Here is a 24362-nt window from a genome sequence, read left to right as displayed (position 1 = left end):
TTTAACCCGCAAGTAAAACATATAAAGCCGACACTTGCCAAAGTTTTGTGTTTAAAAATATAGTTTGTTAAGTTGAAAAAAAATTAAAGAAAATAAAAATCATTATTTTTATTTATGAAATTTTGATTAGTGATTTAATATTTATAATTATTAATAAAATATTAAAATATTAAATGGTAAAATAAATAGTAGGTATGTGAGGAGGAAAAAATCCTCTATTTAATATAGATAATAATTAGAGAGGATAATTGTTTTACATTTATTAATTTTTATTTGTATTAAGATTAGAAGATGAAAATTTATAATAATATTATATTTATATTGTATAAAGAAAATGAAAAAGGAAAGATATTTATTTGTTCATGTAAAGAGGATAAACCAGCAACCGTTGATGCTTACCTTCTTCAATTCAATTCAAAAGTAACTCCAGGCAGGCAGGCAGGCAGGCAGGCAGGGTACTTTATCTTCTTTCTTCCACTTGGCGCCAAATCCGGACGAACACAATCCAACAAACAATAATCTGTGTGCAAATTCAAACAACAATAACTGAATCAATTCCAACTAATTACACCACAATCCCCAAATGTTGCTTCTTCAACAACCCTCACCTTCACCTTCTTTCAAAGCCCTAACCCCCAAACCCTTGTTATTATTATTATTATTATCATTCCATCCCTCTAATCTCCTCCTTCCACTCCCACAAACTCCGTACAACAACCGCCGCCGTTATTCGTTTCACCTCCGTGCCTCCGCCGATACCAATACCCTACCGCAATCCGCTATTCGACGTATCGCCGATAAGCTTCGCAGCTTAGGTTACGTTGAAGACACCTGTTCCAGTAACCAACAACCTTCACCTTCACCTTCACCACCACAACAAACCCTAACCGCTGGTGAAATATTCGTTCCCTTACCTAACCGATTACCCAAGCACCGCGTCGGCCACACGCTTGACCCGAGCTGGACCACGCCTGAGAATCCCGTCCCCGACCCTGGCTCCGGGACTGCCATACGAAGGTATCATGACCTCCGACGAGAGGTTTGGAAGGAGAAGAAAGAGGAAAAGCTTAAGAGGAAAACCGCGGAGACTGATAAGGTGCCGACAATGGCGGAGTTGAAGCTGCCACCGCCCGAGTTAAGGAGATTGAGAACCTTGGGCATTGCCATCAAGACGAGGCTTAAGATCGGGAAAGCCGGGATTACTGAGGGGATTGTCAATGGGATTCATGAGAGGTGGAGGAGGACTGAGCTTGTGAAGGTTGTCTGTGAGGATTTGTGCAGATTGAACATGAAGAGAACTCATGATTTGCTTGAGGTTTGATGACTAATATGTGTTTTTTATTCGGTAATTCAATTGACTTGGTAGTCTTTACTGAATAGTTACCAAATGTGCATGTGGGCTCAATACTAAAAACTGTGATCTTATATACATTACGATATATAATGTGTGTAAAATTACATTTCAATGTAACAAGTTATACGTTCTTATATGATTTTGTAACATTTTTGACAGAGAAAAACCGGTGGACTGGTTGTTTGGAGAGCCGGAAGTATAATAATATTATACAGAGGAGATGACTACAAGTATCCTTATTTCTTTATTAACAAACATAAACCAAATGATGCGTCTGTTGATGACTCTATGAGTCCATCTGTTGATTCTGTTGGCTCGGAGCCAACTGAACCACCTTTGATTCAAGGTGTGGGTTCGAGAACCAGGGTGCGGTTTCAGCTTCCAGGTGAGGCCCAACTTGCAGAAGAAGCTGACCAGCTTTTAGATGGACTGGGACCACGGTTCACTGATTGGTATGGTTATGAACCGTTACCAGTTGATGCTGATCTTTTGCCTGCAGTTGTTCCTGGTTACAGGAAGCCGTTTCGGCTCCTTCCTTTTGGAGTTAAACCAAAATTAACAAATGATGAGATGACTGTTTTAAGAAGACTTGGGAGACCGTTACCGTGTCATTTTGCTTTAGGTAAGTGATTCTTGGATTATAATTCTGTTATGTCATATAGTTAGTTACATGTGTCATTTTGTTTTAGGCCAGGTTGACCTAAAACACTTTTTTGTACAAGTTTCAGTTTTATTGAATCCTTAGTGTGTTAAAGTATTATATGCTAAAACTATATATTACAATAATAATATAATTTCTTAATGTATCGTTTGAGAGGTTGTTTGCATTAAAATTACATTTCAGGTGTTTTTGATTCATTGGACTTGTTCGACTCATTTGACCCGTTTTAATTTTAGCTGATTTTACTATTCAACCTGACTGACCTGTTAGAAGATATCATGACCTAATTCGAGCTGTTCATAAATAAACGGGTCAAAATTTTCACTTCTAGTTTCAGTTATACTTTCTGATAACAGATCAAATGGGTAAAACTTATAATAAACTAGTTAGAAGGGGAACCAAAAGCTGTCCATGGCAATGCATAGGTCGGCTTTTGGTCTCAAAAGCGAACCAAAAACCGAAATATGGTTTTGGTTTTTTTGGTTATCGGTTTGGGTTCTGTTTGGTTTCGGTTTTACCATCTGAAGTTGAAAAGGCTGTAAAAAGGTGCAAAAATACTGAATTTGCCCTATAACTTTGGGACTAGATTATTTTGTTACTTAATAGTTAATTGGTTCATTTAGGCTAAAATATTTGGGTAACAATATTTATTAAATCTTATAAATTACTTAAAGTTCAAAATTAATTAAAAAAATTCATATATTCGGTTATGTTAGGTTTTTTGTTTGGACGTGCTTTTGCGATTTCATGCACACTCCTGATGTCATAGCAAGTGTTTACAAACTCTTAATTTGTTTAATTTAAAAACACTTTTCTTAAAAAAAGTTATTTGTAATCATATATGATGTCTTGTTATTGTTGAAATAAAGAAGAAAGGAAAGTATTGCCGGCATTACCATTTGTCATTTTCAATTTTCATTTTCTTTTTGACATTTTTTATCAGGTAGAAATAGGAAACTACAAGGGTTAGCTGCAGCCATATTAAAGCTTTGGGAGAAATGTGAGATTGCAAAGATTGCTGTTAAGAAAGGAGTACAGAATACTAACAGTGACCTCATGGCTGAAGAATTAAAGGTCAGCATACAAGTTTGAGTTACATAAAGTTGATTCCAAATTGCTGCATTACTGTTTTTACTGGACCAGAGTTAACATACTTATATCACACTAACCTTGTAAGGCTTTCAAATTTATGTTAAATACTCAATGCTTTTGGTACATTAACTTGATATCGGGGGTCTCACTGGAAGCAGCCTCTCTATTCTTATGGGGTAGATGTAAGGTTGTCTACATCTTACCCCTCAGACCCTATAATAGCTCTGCTATTGGTGGGATTTACTGAGTACGATGATGATGACTCAATGCTTTTGGTACATTAATTTGATATCAGAAGTATTTCTATGGGTGAAGCTAAATGTTGCAGTTTAACCTGTTTATGTGAAAACGGGGTCTATTGGGTTATATTTAGTACCAACAAGTTAAACTGGTAAGATTAAGAAAAACTAAAAAGAAATGAGTCAATAGGGTTGAACACTGTCAAACTCGTCCTTAATTGACTCTCAAGTCTGTACAATCTAGGGGTGTGCATGGGTCGGTGTTTGAGTTTTAGAAAAGCGTTCGGTCTTGGGTTTTTGGTTTGGGTTTGGTCCAGTTCGGTTTAACCATTTGGGCTCAAATTTTTTCGGCCAATTTTTTTTTTTTTTTTTTTTTTTGCCAAAATTAATAAATTTGGGCCTAAACTTTGTTACTAATTATTTTTTTATTAGTTATGATTTAGTGGGTAACACTATATATTAAATTCTTATAAATTACTCACAATTTATAATTGGAAATGAAATCCATAAATTAGGTTCGGTTTCACGAAAACATAAAACCAAACCATTGGTTTTTGTTTGGGTTGTATTTTTTCAGTTACGGGACAGTTTTTTCCGGTTTTAGGCACACCACTACAATCTCCTAAATATTCTATCCAAAAAAGGGACTTGTATTTTTAATAACAGTTTTTGTAATCATATTTCGTATATTAATTACTTATGAAAACAAAAAACCAAAATATGGCTGTTCGTTTTGACCCGCCAAAGAATTTAACGGTTTTGGCCCGCTACCAACTTGTCATGCCACTGATTTTTCTGTTGGAGATGTGTTGTCTTCAGCCCATTGATGGGTTAGTCAAAAGTTAGAGGAGAGGCAGAGACGGGCCTGGCCAGCCCTAATAGCTCAAGCCCAGTTTGTTAGTTTCTTGTTCAACAAGATTAGCAAAGGGTTAAACCTTAATTAGCTAGACTATAAATATATCTCTTGTACTTGCAATCTATTATCACTCAATAATAAACCCTAGTTGCCCATAGGTTACACGCTGTAACCGAACCACGTAAATCTCTCGTGTTTCTTTGTCCTTTGATTTCTGTTCGTGTGTGTGTGTGCTTCGATACCTAACAACTGGTATCTAAGCCAGGCTCGTCTCTTGATTATCGAAGAACACCAACCCAGCCGTAACCCATCCAAAACCGATCCTAGCCAACTGCTAGGGTTTTGATGGAAGACAACCCAGATCTGTTGCAGTTGACCACAGTCATCCCTGACCCACCGAACGCTGCTGCTGATCAGGTTCTCAACTGTTGCTATTGTTGGTTCTGTTCAGTCCAGAAACAGAAGTAATGGCTGAAGACGGGAAGATCAGAATTGTGGTATTTGATGGGCATAATTTTAGATGGTGGAAGATGCAAATCACGGATTTGCTAGTTCAAAAGGATTTGGATTCGGCTCTAGGGACTCCTACACCAATAACACCAGCTTGGACAACACTTGACAAGAAGGCTATGTCAACAATCCGGCTTACTCTATCTATGAATGTTGCATACAACATCCTAGAACAAACCACATCGTGGGATTATGGAAGCGTTGTCAAACATGTACAAGAAGCCATCTGCTGCCAATAAAGTGTTCCTAATACGGGAGTTAGTTAACACACGCATGAAAGAGGGAAGTTCAGTTACTGTTCATATTAACCTGTTTAATTCTCACTTGTCTCTTTTGTCTTCCGTTAATTTCAAGTTAGATGATGAACTACAAGCATGCCTACTTTTATCCTCATTACCTGACAGCTGGTCAGGAACAATAACTGCAGTTACCGGGTCAGTTGGATCTGAAGCTCTCACGTTCAGTAAGGTTCATGATTTGATACTAAGTGAGGATTCGAGAAGAAGAAGCATTGGAGAGACAAGTTCGTTACTCAGTACAGAGGGTAGAGGAAGAAACAGTAGTAGGGGAGGAAACAGAGGAAGATCAAAGTCTAAACGAAGAAGTAAGTCGAGATTAGCAAAACCAAGGAAAGACATAGTTTGCTGGAATTGTGAAGAAAATGGGCACTTCAGAAGTCAATGCACCAACCCACCTAAAGAAAAGAAAGAGGTGAACGCTGCCACATCAGCATCAGATGATTCAGATGATGCGCTTATATGTTGTGTCGAGAATCCTGTTGAAGACTGGATTATGGATTCTGGAGCATCTTTTCATGCTATTTCTAGCACGAAGATGATGAAGAAACTACGAACAGGTAATTTTGGTAAAGTTCGTTTGGCTAATAATCAGTGTCTTGATATAACAGGAATGGGAGACATAGACTTAAAGACTCCATTGGAACCACTTGGACCTTTAAAGATGTTCGGGTCATTCCAGGTTTAAGGAAGATGTTGATATCCATTGGTAAGCTTGATGATGAGGGATATGATGTCACTTTTGATAGAGGACAATGGAAAGTAGTGAAAGGCAGTATGGAGATTGCTAGAGGTATGAAAAGAGGTACTTTATATATGGTTGAAGTACCAGATGAAGGGGTTAATGTAGTGACTAGTGGGCTGAGTCAATCAAAGTTATGGCATCAACGACTCGGTCACATGAGTGAAAAGGGGTTGAAAATGCTTGTCGCCAGGGGAAAGCTTCAAGAGTTGAAGAGGGTCGATTCTGAGTTTTGTGAACCGTGCGTCTTTAGCAAGAAAAAGAATGCAACTTTTGCAAAGACAGGTAGAGCACCAAAAGCTCATAAATTAGAGCTTGTTCACTCAGATGTATATGGACCGACATCGGTCGCTTCAATTGGAGGATCTCGCTACTATGTTACCTTCATCGATGATTCAACACGCAAGGTATGGGTTTACTTTCTTAAACATAAATCTGAAGTTTTTGGTATTTTTAAGAAATGGAAATCTGCTGTTGAACTTGAAACCGATTTGAAGGTTAAGTGCTTAAAGTCCGACAACGGAGGAGAATACATCAGCAAAGAATTTATTGATTATTGTGCTGAAAGAGGGATCAAGATGATAAATACAGTTCCAGGAACTCCGCAACAAAATGGGGTTGCAGAGAGGATGAACAGAACATTATGTGAGAGAGCTAGAAGTATGAGATTGAATGTAGGGCTCCCAAAGATGTTCTGGGCTGATGCAGTTAACACTGCAGCTTATCTTATCAACCGTGGGCCCTCAGTACCGTTGGGATTCAAGATTCCTCAAGAAGAATGGAAGGGTAAAGCTGTAAAGTATGATCACCTAAAAATTTTCGGGTGCAGTGCTTATGACATTAATCCAGAAGGTGACAAGTTAGATGCTAAAGCGAAGTACACACTCATTGGTTTCGGGTCAGAAAAGATGGGCTATAGGCTTTGGGATTTTGAAAGCAGAAAGGTAGTCAGAAGCAAGCACGCCGAATTCAATGAAGCAGAGCTGTACAAAGACAGAAAGTCAGTCAACTCAGATGATAGCAACCTCATGGGCGACGAGCCACTAGCTGTTAGGGACGAAGAAAACACGCCTATATTTACAAGTGAGACCAGTTCGTTTATGCGGGTCAACCGGGTCGGTTCAACTACCCATTTGGATACCCATGAAAGTGGCTAAGGGATAAATTCATGCATCATTCTGTCCACGTTTATCCAAGTTTATTTTATTATTTTAATTTAGTTTTTGTTTGTTTCATTTTTATTTAGTTAGTTAGCATGTAGTAGTCAGTTTATTTCCTAAATTGTAGGAACGTGGGTAGTTTATTTTCATTATTGTCTATGTAATCAAACTCTAAGGAATGAAGGTGGAGATGATTTATGTTGAAAACTCTTGTGGTTAATTTTTCTCAATAGATTTTGAGTAAAATTGATTCGTCTATGTTAGCTCGATTTTGGCATCTCGAGTGGTGATCTTAGACACGATTTGTTATCCGGAGTGGTGAATCTGTATCTTCGGTTAAGGATCGTAGCTCGACAGTTTGTTTTCGGTGGTGAATCTGTATCCGAAATCAGTCGTTGAACTATCCGTTTTGGTTTCGATTTCAATTTCTATTCGTTACCGGTGATATTGCTATCATTTGGTATCAGAGCCGAACACGCTCTTGATTCTTCGTTAAAACCTGATTCCAAATTCACAACTGTTACCAATTTCAGCAATTTATATTTTTAGCCATGGCATTCGAAAACGGGTCTGTTGAACAACAACTACGGGAATTGCAAGATCAATTTCGTGAACTATCCCTAGCTATGCAACGACAGCAGGGTAGGGCACGAACTCCTCCTCGATACCGACCATAAGATGACAATGGTGATGATACCGATAACGACTCCATAAACGAGTATAACCCGTATGGTCGTCATCTGCGCGGAAGCCAATATTTTAGTGACATTAAAGTTGATATTCCAGAGTATGATGGCAGGCTCGATCCCGATGCATTTATCGACGGGTTGCGCACCGTGGAACGGGTCTTTGATTACAAGCATACAGCCGATGAAAAGAAGGTCAAACTCATTGCGCTAAAGCTTCGGAAATATGCTTCTACCTGGTGGGATAACGTTTGTTTCAAAAGGGAACAAGGAAAAGATAAAGTTAGAACTTGGACGAAAATGAAGAAGCTCTTGAAGCAGAAGTTTATGCCAACATTTTATGTGCAAGAGAATTTTTCAAAGCTTCATGCACTTAAACAAGGGAGTCGGTCAGCGGTAGAATACTCGCAAGATTTCGAGTACCTTATTATGAAATGTGGCTTGAACGAAGATGATCCGCAAACCCTTGTTCGTTATATAGGAGGATTGGAGCGTCGAATTGCTAATGTGGTCGAACTACATCCTTACTCAACATTGGCAGAGCTTACCTTGATGACTCACAAAGTCGATCTCCAACAGATGGCTAAAGGAAAGTATGAAGCAAACCGAAACCCCGCTACGGTACCCCAAAATTCGTCCTCATTTCCTGCTAAAAATCCGGTGAAAAATTCTGAACCCGTTTCAACATCGTCCAAAGCTCCAAGACGTTTTAGATGTCAGGGTTTGGGACACATTGCATCGGAGTGCCCAAACAGTCGGGTGATTACTCTAGCAGAATATGAATCTGTGACCGGGCCTAAATTTGATGCAGAACCGAATGAACAACATGAAAAAGAAGAGGTGGTATTAGGTCTAGATGTAGGAGATTGTTTGGTGCTACATCGCGCTCTTAACGGAACCGCTGTTCACCATGACAACTTGCAGCGTGATGCCTTGTTCCGTACCCGCTGCACCATTCGAGACAAGGTCTGTTCACTGATTATTGATGGCGGGAACTGCACCAACGTTGCATCCCAAACTATGATCTCCAAACTGGGTTTATCAACCAAGCCACATCCTTCTCCTCATGACATCCATTGGCTAAATCAAGGAAAAGGTATATGTGTTGCAACTCGTGTTTTACTGTCATTATCTATTGGAAAGGGATACAAGGACGAGATATGGTGCGATGTTATTCCAATGGATGCATGTCACGTGTTACTCGGTCGTCCTTGGTTGTTTGATAGAAGGGTTGTTCATGATGGGTACAAAAATACTTACTCTTTTGTTAAGGATGGTAGAAAGATAACTCTATTACCGATGATGCCTACAAATCAAACCCAAGCTACTACCATGCTTGTCATGCCCTCTGTACAAGAGCTTCAACATGATAATAAACTTATTCAGGTTAGAGTAGGTTAGAGTCTAGGGGAAGAAAATTCAATATAAAGTTGAGCATGGTATTTTAAATACAAACTTCGATATAGGCATTAATAGTAAATATGCTTCTGAACTTAAAATTGCCAACTCAAGTTTGAGGACAAACTTTGTTGAAGACAGGGAGGATGATAGCAACCTCATGGGCGACGAGCCACTAGATGTTAGGGACGAAGAAAACACGCCTATATTTACAAGTGAGACCAGTTCGTTTATGCGGGTCAACCGGGTCGGTTCAACTACCCATTTGGATACCCATGAAAGTGGCTAAGGGATAAATTCATGCATCACATTCTGCCCACGTTTATCTCCAAGTTGTTTATTTTATTATTTTAATTTAGTTTTTGTTTGTTTCATTTTTATTTAGTTAGCATGTAGTAGTCAGTTTATTTCCTAAATGGTAGGAATGTGGGTAGTTTATTTTCATTATTGTCTATGTAATCAAACTCTAAGGAATGAAGGTGGAGATGATTTATGTTGAAAACTCTTGTGGTTAATTTTTCTCAATAGATTTTGAGTAAAATTGATTCGTCTATGCTAGCTCGATTTTGGCATCTCGAGTGGTGATCTTAGACACGATTTGTTATCCGAAGTGGTGAATCTGTATCTTCGGTTAAGGATCGTAGCCCGACGGTTTATTTTCGGTGGTGAATCTGTATCCGAAATCAGTCGTTGAACTATCCGTTTTAGTTTCGATTTCAATTTCTATTCGTTACCGGTGATATTGCTATCATCAGAGGTTCAGACCGAAGAGGTTGAGTTCGAAACCACAAGTCAGATAAAAGAACCAGTTACAGAATCTATAGCAGGTCCTGAAGATGATTCAGATCCCGAGTTTGATAATAATGACGGTGGAGTTGAAGAACCAATGGGGTCTTCAGATAGTCGGAGTTCAGAGTCTGAAGAAGATCAGCCTCCACAACAGCCACAACAACCTGACAAGTGGGTCAGGAGATCCACCAGAGCTACTAAACAGCCGGACAGGTTCAATCCCGGTCGTACAAGTCTGTCAGTTAATTATCTTCTTTTAACTGATAATGGTGAGCCTGATTGCTACTCTGAGGCAATTAAGGTAAAAGAATCGTTCCAGTGGGAGCAAGCAATGAAAGAAGAAATGGGCTCTTTAGACAAGAACAAGACTTGGGTTCTTGTCAAACTTCCGCAAGACAAGAAAGCTCTACAGAATAAGTGGGTGTACAGGATCAAAGATGAAAACGATAAAGCCAAGAGGTATAAAGCTCGTTTAGTGGTTAAAGGGTTTCAACAGAAAGAGGGGGTCAATTACGGTGAATCTTCTCTCCAGTTGTGAAGATGACTACTATTAGGGTGGTTCTTGGTATCGTTGCAGCATAGAACTTACATTTAGAGCAACTAGATGTGAAGACAGCTTTCTTACATGGAGATCTTGATAAAGACATCTACATGAAACAACGAGAGGGTTTTCAAGTAAAAGGTAAAGAAAATTGGGTTTGTAAACTGAAGAAGAACTTGTATGGTTTGAAACAAGCATCGAGACAGTGGTACTTGAAGTTTGATGACTTCATGGAGAGAATAGGTTTCAAGAGTTGTGAAACTGACCACTATTGCTATTTAAAGAATTTCAAAAATTCCTACATCATTCTACTTCTGTATGTAGATGATATGATGATATGCTGATAACAGGGTCTGACATGAATGAGATTAGCAAGTTGAAGAAACAAATGTCTAAAGAATTCGAGATGAAGGATTTAGGTGCAGCCAAGCAGATACTCGGGATGAGTATTACCCGAAACAGAAAAGTTGGTTCACTAACACTATCTCAGGATAAGTACATAAGGAAAGTGTTAAGAGAAATTCAAGATGAATGATGAGAAGACTAAGACTAGAAATACTCCATTAGGAAGTCACTTGAAGCTTACCAAACAACAATCGCCAAAGTCTGAAGAAGAAAAATCAGAGATGGCTAAGGTTCCTTATGCATCAGCAGTTGGGAGTCTCATGTATGCTATGGTGTGCACTCGACTAGATATAGCTCATGCTGTTGGGGTAGTCAGTCGATTTATGTCAAATCCTGGTAAAGAACATTAGGAAGCTGTCAAGTGGATACTCAGATACTTGAAGGGTACCCAAAAGATGGGGTTGTGTTTTAAGGGTAAAGATACTATGCTCAGAGGTTATACTGTTGCAGATTTGGGAGGTTGCAGAGAGACATACAAAAGCACTGCAGTGTATGTTATTACAGTGGGAGGCACCGCAGTGAGCTGGACTTCAAGACTTCAGAAAAGTGTGAGTCTCATGTATGCTATGGTGTGCACTCGACCAGATATAGCTCATGCTGTTGGGGTAGTCAGTCGATTTATGTCAAATCCTGGTAAAGAACATTGGGAAGCTGTCAAGTAGATACTCAGATACTTGAACTTGAAGGGTACCCAAAAGATGGGGTTGTGTTTTAAGGGTAAAGATACTATGCTCAGAGGTTATACTGATGCAGATTTGGGAGGTTGCAGAGAGACATACAAAAGCACTATAGGGTATGTTTTTACAGTGGGAGGCACAACAGTGAGCTGGACTTCAAGACTTCAGAAAAGTGTGGCTCTATCAACAACAGAGGCCGAGTATATGGCTATTGCAGAAGCAAGCAAAGAACTAGTTTGGTTGAAGACTTTTCATGAAGAATTAGGAAAATATCAGCTTGATTACTCTCGTTGTATTGTGACAACGAGAGTGCAGTGAAGCTTGCTAAGAATCCTGTCTATCATAGCAAGACGAAGCACATTGGGAGAAAGTATCACTTTGTGAGGGAATTGATTAGAGATGGAACAATCAGTTTGAAGAATCTCCCAGATGCTAAGAATCCAGCAGATATGTTAACCAAGTCTGTGGTGCTGGATAAGGTGCATAGCTTCAGCTGGTCTCCAGGAATAGTTGAGGAGAATGGGGTAACTAGGAAAAACTGAAGATACGGGGAATTCTTCATTTTACAAAAGTACAGAAGAGATGGTGCAGTTCGAGGTCCGAAGACACCAAGTGGGAGATTGTTGGAGATGTGTCGTCTTCAGCCCAGCCCATCAGCCTATCGACGGGTTAGTCAAAAGTTAGAGGAGAGGTAGAGACGGGCCTGGCCAGCCCTAATAGCTCAAGCCCAGTTTGTTAGTTTCTTGTTCAACAAGATTAGCAAAGGGTTAAACCCTAATTAGCTAGACTATAAATATATCTCTTGTACTTGCAATCTATTATCACTCAATAATAAACCCTAGTTGCCCCCGTGGACGTAGGTTACACGCTGTAACCTAACCACGTAAATCTCTCGTGTTTCTTTGTCCTTTGATTTCTGTTCGTGTGTGTGTGCTTCGATACCTAACATTTTCACCTATAGGGGAAGCCCTCACTCATAAGATCTTTGAATAACTTAAATAAGCTTGATGTTTTTATACAAGATTAAAGTCAAACCCATTTTTCACTATCTTATATTTCTTGTTTCTTTGTTGAAAGATTGTTGGTTCTTTTTATAAAATTCAAAGAAAAATGTGTAGTACTGAACTCTTGGAATATACTATATATTAATAATGTAACTCACTGATCAACCTTTGAATTTCAACAGTATTTTTATAATTTTTGTCAACATTACTTTTATGTCTTACAAAAAGTAATGATTTCAGTGGTTAACGGGAGGAACATTACTTACTCGCGATAAGGAATATATTGTTCTATATAGAGGTAAAGATTTCTTGCCAGCTACCGTTTCTTCTGCAATAGAACAGAGACGGGACCGTGGAGTTGGTGAACTTGAAAGGAAGAAGAGTGCCCGCTCAGCATATGTGCAAGAAAATAAAGAGAAGGAAATTGAGAATCCATCCGCTACTGAAATGGATGGAATTAGAGATCAGAAACTAGAAATTGCCATTGAGCAAAGGAAACAAAGGTCTCGTGAAGCGGTTATTAAAAAAACGAGCAACAAATTGTCCCAGGTAGGCATTTAATTGTTTTCTGATATTGGACCCATTTATCTAAAATGGGTCAGATATTTTGAATGGGTCGAAAGTTGGCCAAATGGTATTCAAATGATTACAACCTCTTAAATATTTCTATTCACAGAAGGATTTTTATTTTGATTGTATTGTAATCATATTACTTATATATAAAATTATAATAAATGACTAAAGAGTGTTGTTGGGGGTCTTGTTTGTTTGTGTTCGTTTGTTAAGAAGACGAATGTGTTTGTGTTCTTGTTCGTTAATGCTCGTTCATTAACTATATAAACAAACAGTTCACAAACATAAATAAACAAACATAATTGAGCTAAAATCAATTAAAATAAATGTGAGCAGCAATGTGTTGGGCCTAAAAAGTTCTAAAAACCAGACTAAATTGTAATAAAAAATTTCAATGAATATATTAACGAACGGACTTAAAAAAATGTAAACTAACAGACACAAATAAACGTAAACGAACATTTACGAACATAAATGAACAAATGAGACTTATTCATGTTTGTTCATTTACGGGCCTATTGACCTACTTTGACCTGTAATATAATCCACTCAATTTGCCACCATATGGTATATTTGAAGTCGATAATGATAGGCACTGGCAAACAAAGAACGGGCAGAGAAGCTTCTAGATGATCTGGAGAAGCAAGAAACCAAGCAACAAACTGAAGCAGATAAAGAAGGTATCACTGAAGAAGAACGCTACATGTTGAGAAAAGTCGGCTTGAAAATGGGGCCTTTTTTACTGTTAGGTAAGTCTCAGTTTCTTGTTAATGGGTTGGCTTCAGTTGTTTTTTGTTTTATTTCTCAAACGGGTCAAATAAAAAAGGATTAATTAAATATATACCATTATACCCTTGCAAGCTTGAAAGTTTTATATGTACCAAACCAATACTAAAAATATCATATATACCCAACTTTAGCGAATTTTACTTAATGACCATTCTACCCCTTTTTGTTATATTTGATTAAACCACATTATCTATTTGTATATTGATTGACAACAACGATAAGCAATCGAACTGATTTGTCGTCTGTCTTCTTTTGCTCTCTCGACAGCAGATAATTGAATGTACCCAACCAATACTAAAAAATATCATATGTACCCAACTTTAGTGAATTTTACTTAATGACCATTCTACCCCTTTCTGTTATATCTGATTAAACCACATTATCTATTTGTATATTGGTCGACAACAGCGATAAGCAATCGAACTGATTCGTCGTCTGTCCTCATTTGTTCTCTCGACGGCAGATAATTGAACAATCGAATTAAAATTAGGCGTAAAAAAGTCAATCAATCAATCATACCCAGTAAAATCCCACCGACAGCAAAGCTAAAAGTAGGGTCTGGGGAGGGTGGGATGTAGGCACACCGTACCTCTATCCAAAGGAATAAAGAGGTGGCTTCCAGAGAGACCCTCGGCTCTAGGTACATGTGTATGAAGCAAAATAAAGGAAATCAAAGTTTAACAGCTATATAAAAACTACTACTAATTATAATAATATTAATAATAATATTAATAATAAGATCACAGTTTAACAGCTATATAAAAGCTAATAATAATTATAATAATAATAATAATAATAATAATAATAATAATAATATATGTAAGGGAAATACCATTATGGTATGTGACCTAAATAAGTTAAGTCTAAGCCCTAAGGTATTCAATTCTCTCTAAAAATCCTTAACTTTAATTCTACTTCTCCACGAATTCCTATCCTCAACCATGTCCTCAGAGAGGTTTAGGTCTATCAAATCATGTCTAATCCTCTCATCCCAAGTCAATTTCGGTAGTCCTCTACCCCTCCTCCCCTCTATAGTAATGTTGTCTACGGATCTAACAGGATTCGTCGTCAGTCTTCTCTTTACATGTCCAAACCATCTCAATCTTCACTCTCTTATCTTGTCTGATATGTTCGCCACCCCTAATCTCACGCGAAACACAACGTTTCTTATTCGGTCTAGCCTTGTGTGCCCACACATCCAACGTAGCATTCTCATTTCTGCTACCTCCATCTTCCGCACTTGTGCCTTCTTGATGGCCCAACAATCTGTTCCATATAGCATTGCAGGTCTAACTGCCACCCTATAGAATTTTCCCTTTAGTTTAGTCGGGAAACTCTTGTCGCACAATATACCTGTGGCTGCTTTCCATCTACACCATCCTACCTGAACTCGGTGGGTCACATCACTGTCTAATTCTCCATCGCTCTGTACAAAAGATCCTAAATACTTGAACTTCGTTACCTGCGGGACCACCTGCCCTTCAATTGTGATCTGTGCGTCTTCATTGTCGTTTATCCCACCAAAACCACAGTGGAGGTACTCCGTCTTAGATCGGCTAATCTTTAAACCTTTTGTCTCTAAGGTTGTTCGCCACTCCTCAAGCCTCATGTTTAGATCTTGTTTTTTCTCAGCAAGTAACACAATATCGTCTGCGAACATCATGCACCACGGGAGAGTCCCCTGAATCGACTTTGACAGCTCATCCAAGACTACTGCAAAGAGAAACGGGCTCAACGCTGACCCCTGGTGAAGACCTACTTCTACAGGAAAGAAATCAGTATCCCCCACTGGCGCACGGACACTTGTTTCACTCCTGGTATACATATCCATAATTATCTCTATGTATTTCCTGGGCACTCTTCTACCCTCCAAGCACTCCTAGAGCACCTGTCGTGGCACACTGTCGTAGGCCTTTTCTAGGTCAATAAACACCATATGTAGATCACGCTTCTTCTCCCTATACTTTTCCATTAATCTTCTTATAAGGTGTATTGCCTCTGTGGTGGAACGCCCCGGCATGAAGCCAAATTGGTTGACCGTAACCTGAGTTTCTCGTCTAAGTCTAACCTCAATCACTCTTTCCCATAGCTTCATAGTATGACTTAGTAGTTTGATTCCTCGGTAGTTACCACAACATTGGGCGTCTCCTTTGTTCTTATAGATAGGAACTACAACGCTGCTCCTCCACTGGTCTGGCATCTTACCTGATTTGAGAATACTATTGAACAGAGTAGTTAACCACATGACTCCTTCCTCTCCCAGACACTTCCACACCTCGATGGGTATGTTGTCTGGGCCAACCGCCTTAGACCTTCCCATCCTCCTCAGTGCATCCTTCACCTCTTCTCGTGTGATCCGTCGGCAGTAGCAGTTATTCGATTGTTGTCGTTGAAAGTTTGTGTTGTCATGTTCTTCTTGGTAAGCTCTCCCATTGTTAAAAAGATTGTGGAAGTAGGTTTGCCATCTTAGCTTGATGTCCTGTTCCTTGACCAGTACATGCCCATCTGTATCCTTTATGAACTTCACCGGTCCTAGATCTTGCCTTCTACGCTCCCTGGCTTTGGCAATCTTAAACATAGCTTGTTCCCCCTCTTTTGTTTGTAGACTTTCATACATCCGTTTAAAGGCCGCTTTCTTTGCTTCCGCCACTGCCTTCTTCGCCTCTATCTTGGCCGTTTTGTAGTTGTCCCTCAATTCCACTCGCTCCTCCTCATTCGTGCACCTCATTAGCTCCCTAAAACATCCTTGTTTGTCCCTTATCTTGTCTTGCACTGCGTCATTCCACCACCAAGACTCCTTATGCCCACTTGTCTTTCCTGTTGTGATCCCGAGAGTCTCCTTTGCTACTTGGATGATCTTTGTCTCCATAGCTTCCCATATATGAGTTGAGTCCCCATTTAGTCGAGCCCGCGTATGCAGTATGAGTTTATCCTTAAACAGTAGGAGATTTTCGTCCTTCAAATTTCCCCATCGAATTCTCGGTGTACCTTTCTTCTCTCGAACAGTCAGCTTATTTCTGAAGGCTATATCTGTCACTAGTAGTCGATGTTGAGTCACAACTGCCTCCCCAGGTATGACTTTGCAGTCCTTCCACCAACGTCGGTCTCCTTGCCTCATCAAAAGGTAGTCAATTTGCGTGTCGCGTCCGCCACTGCTAAAAGTGATTAAATGAGAATCTTGTTTCCTAAAATAAGAATTTATAATACCTAGGTCATGTGCCACCGCAAACTCTAGAAGATCTGTTCCGGTCTCATTCCTATCACCAAAACCGAAACCCCCGTGTACGGCTTGAAAACCATCGTTAGCCTTACCAATGTGTCCATTAAAATCACCTCCTATGCAAATCCTCTCCCCCCTAGGTATGCCCCCTACCACTGCGTCTAGGCAATCCCAAAATTCTCTCTTTTCCTGATCCCCTAGGCCTACATGAGGCGCGTAGGCGGAGACTACTGCCACTACTTCCTCTCCTAGTACTAATTTCAACACCATAATCCTGTCATTATGTCTTATCACCTCCACCACACTAGTGTGTATTTCCTTAGCCACTAGAAACCCCACTCCATTCCTAGCTCCATCAGACCCCGAGTACCACAACTTATACCCATTACACTCAGCCCCTCTATGTCCTTTCCACTTAGTCTCCTGGAGGCATGCTATCTGAACCCTACGTCTTTTAAGCACATCTACCAATTCTAGCAACTTACCATTTAATGTTCCTACATTCCAAGAAGCCAAACGCAATATACGCTCCCTATCTTTACTCTTTCCTACACCCCTCGTTTCAGGACATGGTCTCAAGTAATAGTCATGGTTCCTACGCTCTATGGTTGCAACTAGTCACACAAACACAGGCAATAGAACACTAAATCAATAATAATAATAATAATAATAGTAACAAAAACTAATAATAATAATAATAATAGTGTGTAGCAATAACAATAATAGTCAAGAGATCTTAAAATGAAAATAAACTCCAAAGATCCGGATCACGTAGTAATAATAATATAAAAATAACAATAGTAATACTTTTAATAATAATATCCTTATTTAATAATATCCTTATTATTTAATTACAGTAACGAACGATCTCACCAAGTAATTGCAGAAGATAAAAAATAGTAAGGAACGATCTCACCAAGTAATTGCAGTAATGATAGGATAGTTGTAACCTTCACTTAGGGTTACAAACTATCAGAAAATCCCGCAGCCAAGAACGATTCCTTCTTCAACTGTTGTGACCTTCAACAATAACAAGATCGACGAGAAGCAAATCGATCAGTATTGAACCAAGAACACCGTTAGGGTTTCAGATTTGAAAACCCCAAAACACAACAGCAGAACACCGTTAGGGTTTCAGTATTGAAACCAATGTGGACTTAAAGCAGAACACCGTTAGGGTTTCCAGAAGCTTCCCTCACTTAGATTGAACACGTTAAACTGAGGGATTGACGGTTGACTGTGGTGGTGACAAATACAAGGTTGCCGGAGACTGGTGGCGGTACGGCGGTGACACGGTGGACAACCGGCGTATGGTTTCACTTATTCTCCACACGCATAACAACTTGTACTTTATTTCCCCGATGTGTGTGATGGAAACCAAGTTTGAGAATCCAAATCAAGATAGAGAGAAGGTGAAAGGCTTTGAAAAATCAAACTCTGAAAAATGGTTGAAGGGTTTGTTTGTGATGTTGTTAATAGAATAGGTGAATCATTAGGCGTAAAAAAGTATTTGAGCTAAATTTGGGTAGATAAAATCTTTGTGAAGTTAAATATGGGATTATGGGCATACATGAGTTATTAAAGTTTTGGGTTATTTGATATCTTAACTACTTTGTTAAGGGCATATATGATATTTTTATTTGAATGGGTATATATGATATTTTTCAACTTTGTAGGGGTATATATGAAATTGCCCCTCAAAAATAGTTTAAAACGGAACAACATAATTGAGAACAATTATTCTGTTGGGTTACAAGTCAACACTCTAATCTTTAGCCTAGTCGTAACAAGGTTTTCGTAGGTGAACCTGCGGAAGGATCATTGTCGAACCCTGTAGATGTTGCAACTTCGACCTGTTTACTTGTGAACAGGTCGATTTGGGTTGTGTTTGATCTCAAACAGGTCATGGGTCAAATATTCAATTCGACACAAAGTCTCTTTTTTAATGCGTACAGCACTATATATCATTTTTATTCAATGCTTTTGAGTATTTTCATTATTATTAGATGGTTTTTGTAACTCAAAAGTTAACACGTTAGTTAATAAATTTCAAATAATCCCAACTTCTCGTTTTCAGGAAGACGTGGAGTTTTTGATGGGACTGTTGAAAATATGCATCTTCATTGGAAATATAGAGAGCTTGTGAAGATATTATGTGGTGAATCAAGCATTGATGAGGTTCATGCAATAGCAAGAACATTAGAAGCAGAAAGTGGTGGAATATTAGTGGCGGTAGAACGTATGCGTAAAGGTCATGCGATTATTGTTTATCGTGGCAAAAACTACAGAAGACCTGCTAGCTTGAGGCCACAAACACTCCTTAATAAAAAAGAAGCATTGAAACGCCATATTGAAGCACAACGCCGAGAGGTAATTAGAAACTAAACTTTTATTATGATCACGTAACTCATAAATTTCATATGTATTAATGTAAAATGGAAGAACTTTGCTAAGTTAGTCAAATCCTTTTATAATATAGAGAGTCTCTCTCCCAATTAGGCCAGCAGATGGACCGAACGTTTAGTGAACACTCCGTGAACCGTTTTGCGTGAAGTTCGTCTATGTTCATTTAGTTAAACGAACGAACATGAGCACATTTCTCCGTCTCGTTTGTTCATTTATGTTGTGAACGTTTGTTTGCGTTTGTTTGCGTTTGTTCGCTTAAAATAGATCGTTTATGTTCTTTACGTTCTTTACATTGGTTATTTTACGTTCATTAATATATTTATTTTAAAGTTTTTTGGCCCGCTACAACCTAGTCTAGCTTTTATAACTTTTTATGTCATACACATTGTTTTTCACATTACTTTCAACTAGTTTTGGCTCAGTTATGTTTGTTCATCTATGTTCAGTTATGTTCGTTCGTAGACTGTTCGTTTATGCTGTTAACAAACGAACATAAACAACCACGAATTGATGTGATTTTTACATTAAGTTGATTTCACACTAATTATATCTTGCTTTGTTAATTTTTGTTACCTTTATGATGCAGTCTTTGAAACTTCATGTATTGAAACTTGGAAAAGATGTTGAAGAATTAAAGCTTAAGTTGGTGAGTCTTTTAATGCCTGACATTAGTCAATTGATATGGTTGACTTGGTCTCTTTGACTTGAAAATTTAAAACAATAACACTCAATTTGTCTTGAACCAGGCCAAAAGTGAGGAAATAAATATGCACGGTGAAAAAGATCAGAATATTCAGTTGGTGAGTGTCCATGTTGGCATTTTTATATTTTACATTCTGCAATTTTGGTAACATTTAAAGTATGACATTATAATTGATGCAGGAACAGGAGATTACATTGCCATCAACTGAATATATGGAATCTGAATCTGATCTTGAAGTTTATAAATCAAATCATACAGATCCGGATAACGGGCAGGTGAGGAGTATTCACTTTTGTCCATTCTTTATATAGTAAACGCTTTAATATGATTACAAAGTTTATTTACTCCAATGATATCTTGTTTTTTCAATTAACTATATTGGTTGTGGTTAGCATTATTACTAGTTATGTCCAAAAGAATCTAATAGACCAAGGTATTTTTATCATTTTATGAAAACAGAGCAATTCTGACAGAGATTTAATGTTATGGATGCGAAGGGTTAAAAAAAATGAAACCATAATAACTCCAAGGGTAAGGGTTTTGTTTTGGACTGAACTAGTTAAAAGGCTAAACCACAGGGACGGAAATCGAACTTCACTCTAGCAATTTTAACCCACTTATATAAAATGGGCTAGTTTGTGTTATATTTTATTAGTTTTAGGTAAAACTGGATAATATCTAAAGAATATTATATTAAAACAGCTAAATAAGTCTATCAAGCATTTACAACCTCCTAAATTGCGTTAGTAACAAGAATTTTATCACATAGAAAGGACTAATATCATAGGCATGTTTGACCTGCTCAAAATGTATCCTTTTCTGTTATAGTGTTAATTAAATTTGTGTTAATTAAATTTGTGTTACTTATTTGCAATGTTCAGGGAGGTATTTTAGATTTTTCAAATAAAAATGATAGTTTAGAAGCATCTCAACAACATCCAACCGATGAAAGTGAGTTCACAGAAGCTAATTCAAATGCTTCAATCTTATTGGTGGAAGAAGCAAACGGTAGTGAGAAACTAAACACACAAAACACAGTTTCTCCGATTGCTTTCAAGGTAAACTTAACTTATCAGTGTCAATCAAAGGCTTGTTTAGTTATCAGTGTTCCATTATTATTATTATCTTTTTTTTTTTTTTTTTTTTTTTTAATGAACTATGTATATTTCAGCTTGAAGAAACACCAAGCACTGAGCTTTGTGACCCTGTCGCAAGGAGTGAGGTGCCATTTTCACCCATTAAAGAACCTCCAGTCAATGAGTCAAACGGGAAACCACGCAGATCAGTTCTTCTTTCCAATAAAGAAAGACTGCTTTTGAGAAAGCAAGCCTTAAAGATGAAAAAACGTCCTGTTCTAGCTGTCGGTAAGCTACACGTGTGCTAACCTTTTAATATCGGGCTGGGTTGACCGCTCAAACCTTTTGAGTTGTCATAACTAGTGTATTAAATATGATTTTAGCGCTAATTAGTAATTTCACTATTATATTCCACAGGTAGAAGCAATATTGTTAGCGGGGTAGCTAAAACAATCAAAACCCATTTCCAAAAACACCCTCTCGCTATTGTGAATATTAAAGGCCGAGCTAAAGGGACTTCGGCTCAAGAATTGGTTTCAAAGTTAGAGGTTTGCATTATAACTGGATTTTATAATCATATAAACCAGCAACTGACTCAATGACTAAAACTGGACCTTTTGTTTTACTTTCACAGGAAGCAACAGGTGCTATTTTGGTCTCTCAAGAACCAAATAAAGTCATTCTGTACAGGGGTTGGGGGGCTACTACTGCACATAATTCTAACCAGAATAATAATGGGAAAGCCAAACCGAATGACCAAGAAGATATTATTAATCCAACTATCTCTCCAGAACTCATTTCAGCAATTAGAATCGAATGTGGATTGCAGGATTACAAAGCCCAAGGCTAAACACGGTATTAGTTGACTTTTGTCTCTCTTGTTTTGGCGTTTCTGTTTTTCTACATATCAACATAGTATAGTCGGAACCAGATAAAAAACACACTTTTTGCCCATTTTAAATGGAAAAATCACAAAAATAGGCATTTTAACCCAGTCTTTTTTTTTTCTTGTATAATAGGCAATTGACTTGTAGCATTTATAAAATAGACATCAGAAACTAACCAATAATAAAACGTCACATAAGCAAAGCTGGCTACACTTCTGATGGCGTTCAACCTGTTTGGCCCATCGACCCATTTTCCTTGTAGCTATTACCTTTCTAAAATTGACCCGTTTGAGGCTAAAGGTAACCCAAACTAACTGTTTTATTCTTCATGTGATGCAGGTTTGTGGCTTTCAGTTTGTTTAGCTTGGCTATCGATGATGTTATATCGCCTTTGATTGAAACTCAATCTATTGAGCCCTCGGGAAACAAATTAGCACTACTACATAAAGCATGCAAAGTTAACAACAAATCGCTACAAATTAAAATTCTATAAAAGTATACAAATGTGAGGTTCTTTGTATAGAATGAGTGTAAAACAAAAATGGTTGTGAAAGGAGTATTTCCTAAGAAGTCTTTCAACTTTTAAAATGCAGCAATAGAAAGTCTTTCCAACACAAGGCTTTTGGAATTGCCCTTGTGTTCCCATGAAAGAAAGGTATCCAACATCCTTCACATCAATTGAAAATTTATATTTTGAAGTTAGATTTTTAGTTTACTGTTGCGATCTAGTGGTATTTTTAATGGCTAGTTAAGATTATTGCCTTCTTGTTTCTCAGAAAGGACTGAGTGCCACTGCATGCTTTTCCAAGCTCACTCCCGATAATGATTTAAGGAACGGGTAATATAACAATTTAAGTTTTATGGTTTTAAAATGATTATAACGTATCAAGAAATTACAACTCTTGCTGCAATTGGTTTGATTCAACAACAATAGGTGTTTTTAAACATCAACTTAAACTGCAAAGGAACATGCACTTCAACTCCTTACATAAAAACATTTATTAGGTTAATCCATTTATATTATTATGGTGTATTTTCTTTTGGTAGTTTGGCTCGCTGCATAAACTGACTATGTAACTTAACTCAAATAGACACATAATTTGAATGTACTTACAAATAACACCAGTCTACTTACATTTAAGAAGCTAAAATTTAAAATGTGCAGATTTTATGTAAATAACAAAAATACAAATATACAAATTTTAACCTTTCGTATTTAGTCGTATTGTTCTATTTAAAAGGTGAACAAACTAAAATACTAAATATGTAGGTTCATTTTTATTATATATAAATATAGCCCACGTATTTAGATTTGGGTAAAGTTAAAATACAAAGGGAGACTAAAATAAGAAGTGTGAGATGAATTTGTAGCCACATAAATAACTTCTCAACAAAAAAATTCAAAAAAAATAATAAAAAAATCATAACTCAAAATATAAATAAAAAACGAAAAAATTAAAAAACCAAAACGTTCCCACGTCATTCACCTTAAAAAAAATCCGACGAAAAGACACAATGTCGAGAAAAAAGAAAATGCCGAAAATGAACAAACAACACAACGATAAATAAAAAAAGACAATAGGTCGTGAAATTTAACATAGTGCGAACAAAATATAACACAATGTTGAGTGATATAACACACTATCAAGAAAAAAAAGACACGTTGTCAAGGAAAAAAGACAAAATGAATGGCGAAAATAAATACAAAACACAATGATAAATAGAAAGACACAACGATGTTTTTTTTTTCTTAACATTGTGTCTTTTTCAAGTTTTCTTTTTCCTTGGATCGAGGAAGACGGTGGAAACATTTTTGTGTTTTTATATTTTTCATTTTATTATTAAATTTAAGTTATAATTTATTTTATTAACTTTTCATTATATTTTTTGAGGTTTTTTTTTAACTAGAAATCTTTCTCATTTTTACCCCTCTTTGTAGAATAACTTGTCCCTTTAAATTTTAGGTTCTTAAAGGTAAGAAGACCTGGGTTATTAAAAGTGAACTTAATTTATTTGACTTAAGTTAAATATACTGTTAGGCTATCGAGTCCAATTGCTGATCTAAACGACCTAGGGAAATAATAACATTATTATAAGATAACATAAGTATAAGTATAATAGCTTTTCTGGTTTGTAACTTACCAAGTTGTGTGACATCTTTCTACAGGTCATTCCTTTGGAAGAAATCAAAGAATTAACTGCCAATATGTAGTTTAGGTGCACCTTCAATCACTGTACACAACTATTAACTGCCCTACATATTTGCATGTATGATTTTGTAAGTTCATATAATATCAA

The 24362-nt window shown here is 37.5% G+C and overlaps 1 protein-coding gene across 1 annotated transcript; it reads left to right on the top strand.

Moving 5' to 3' along the window:
• The first annotated feature begins 583 nt into the window (after window positions 1–583).
• On the top strand, window positions 584–22449 carry LOC143624131 (CRM-domain containing factor CFM2, chloroplastic-like). The gene is made up of 14 exons (XM_077094862.1): window positions 584–1315; window positions 1514–1976; window positions 2959–3089; window positions 12651–12959; window positions 13576–13732; window positions 19070–19362; window positions 19985–20044; window positions 20145–20198; window positions 20281–20376; window positions 20983–21159; window positions 21273–21465; window positions 21595–21725; window positions 21812–22032; window positions 22404–22449. The coding sequence occupies exons 1-13, from the start codon at window positions 584–586 to the stop codon at window positions 22025–22027; spliced, it is 3012 nt and encodes a 1003-aa protein (XP_076950977.1). The 3' UTR covers window positions 22028–22032; window positions 22404–22449.
• Window positions 22450–24362: the final 1913 nt, after the last annotated feature.

The sequence above is a fragment of the Bidens hawaiensis genome, unplaced genomic scaffold (assembly GCF_021521415.1).
Source record: "Bidens hawaiensis isolate Kalapana, Puna unplaced genomic scaffold, B.hawaiensis_p1.1 tig00003654_1, whole genome shotgun sequence".
In the NCBI taxonomy this organism is placed as follows: Eukaryota; Viridiplantae; Streptophyta; class Magnoliopsida; order Asterales; family Asteraceae; genus Bidens; species Bidens hawaiensis.
Note: the sequence above shows the minus strand (reverse complement) of the source record. Positions and strands in the feature narration are given on the sequence as shown.

Coding starts and splice junctions, on each gene's coding strand:
- LOC143624131 (XM_077094862.1), top strand. CDS start 584: ATGTTGCTTCTTCAACAACCCTCACCTTCACCTTCTTTCAAAGCCCTA. Junction 1,977..2,958: donor ACCGTGTCATTTTGCTTTAG/GTAAGTGATTCT, acceptor ATTTTTTATCAG/GTAGAAATAGGAAACTACAA. Junction 20,377..20,982: donor CAGATCCGGATAACGGGCAG/GTGAGGAGTATT, acceptor TGCAATGTTCAG/GGAGGTATTTTAGATTTTTC.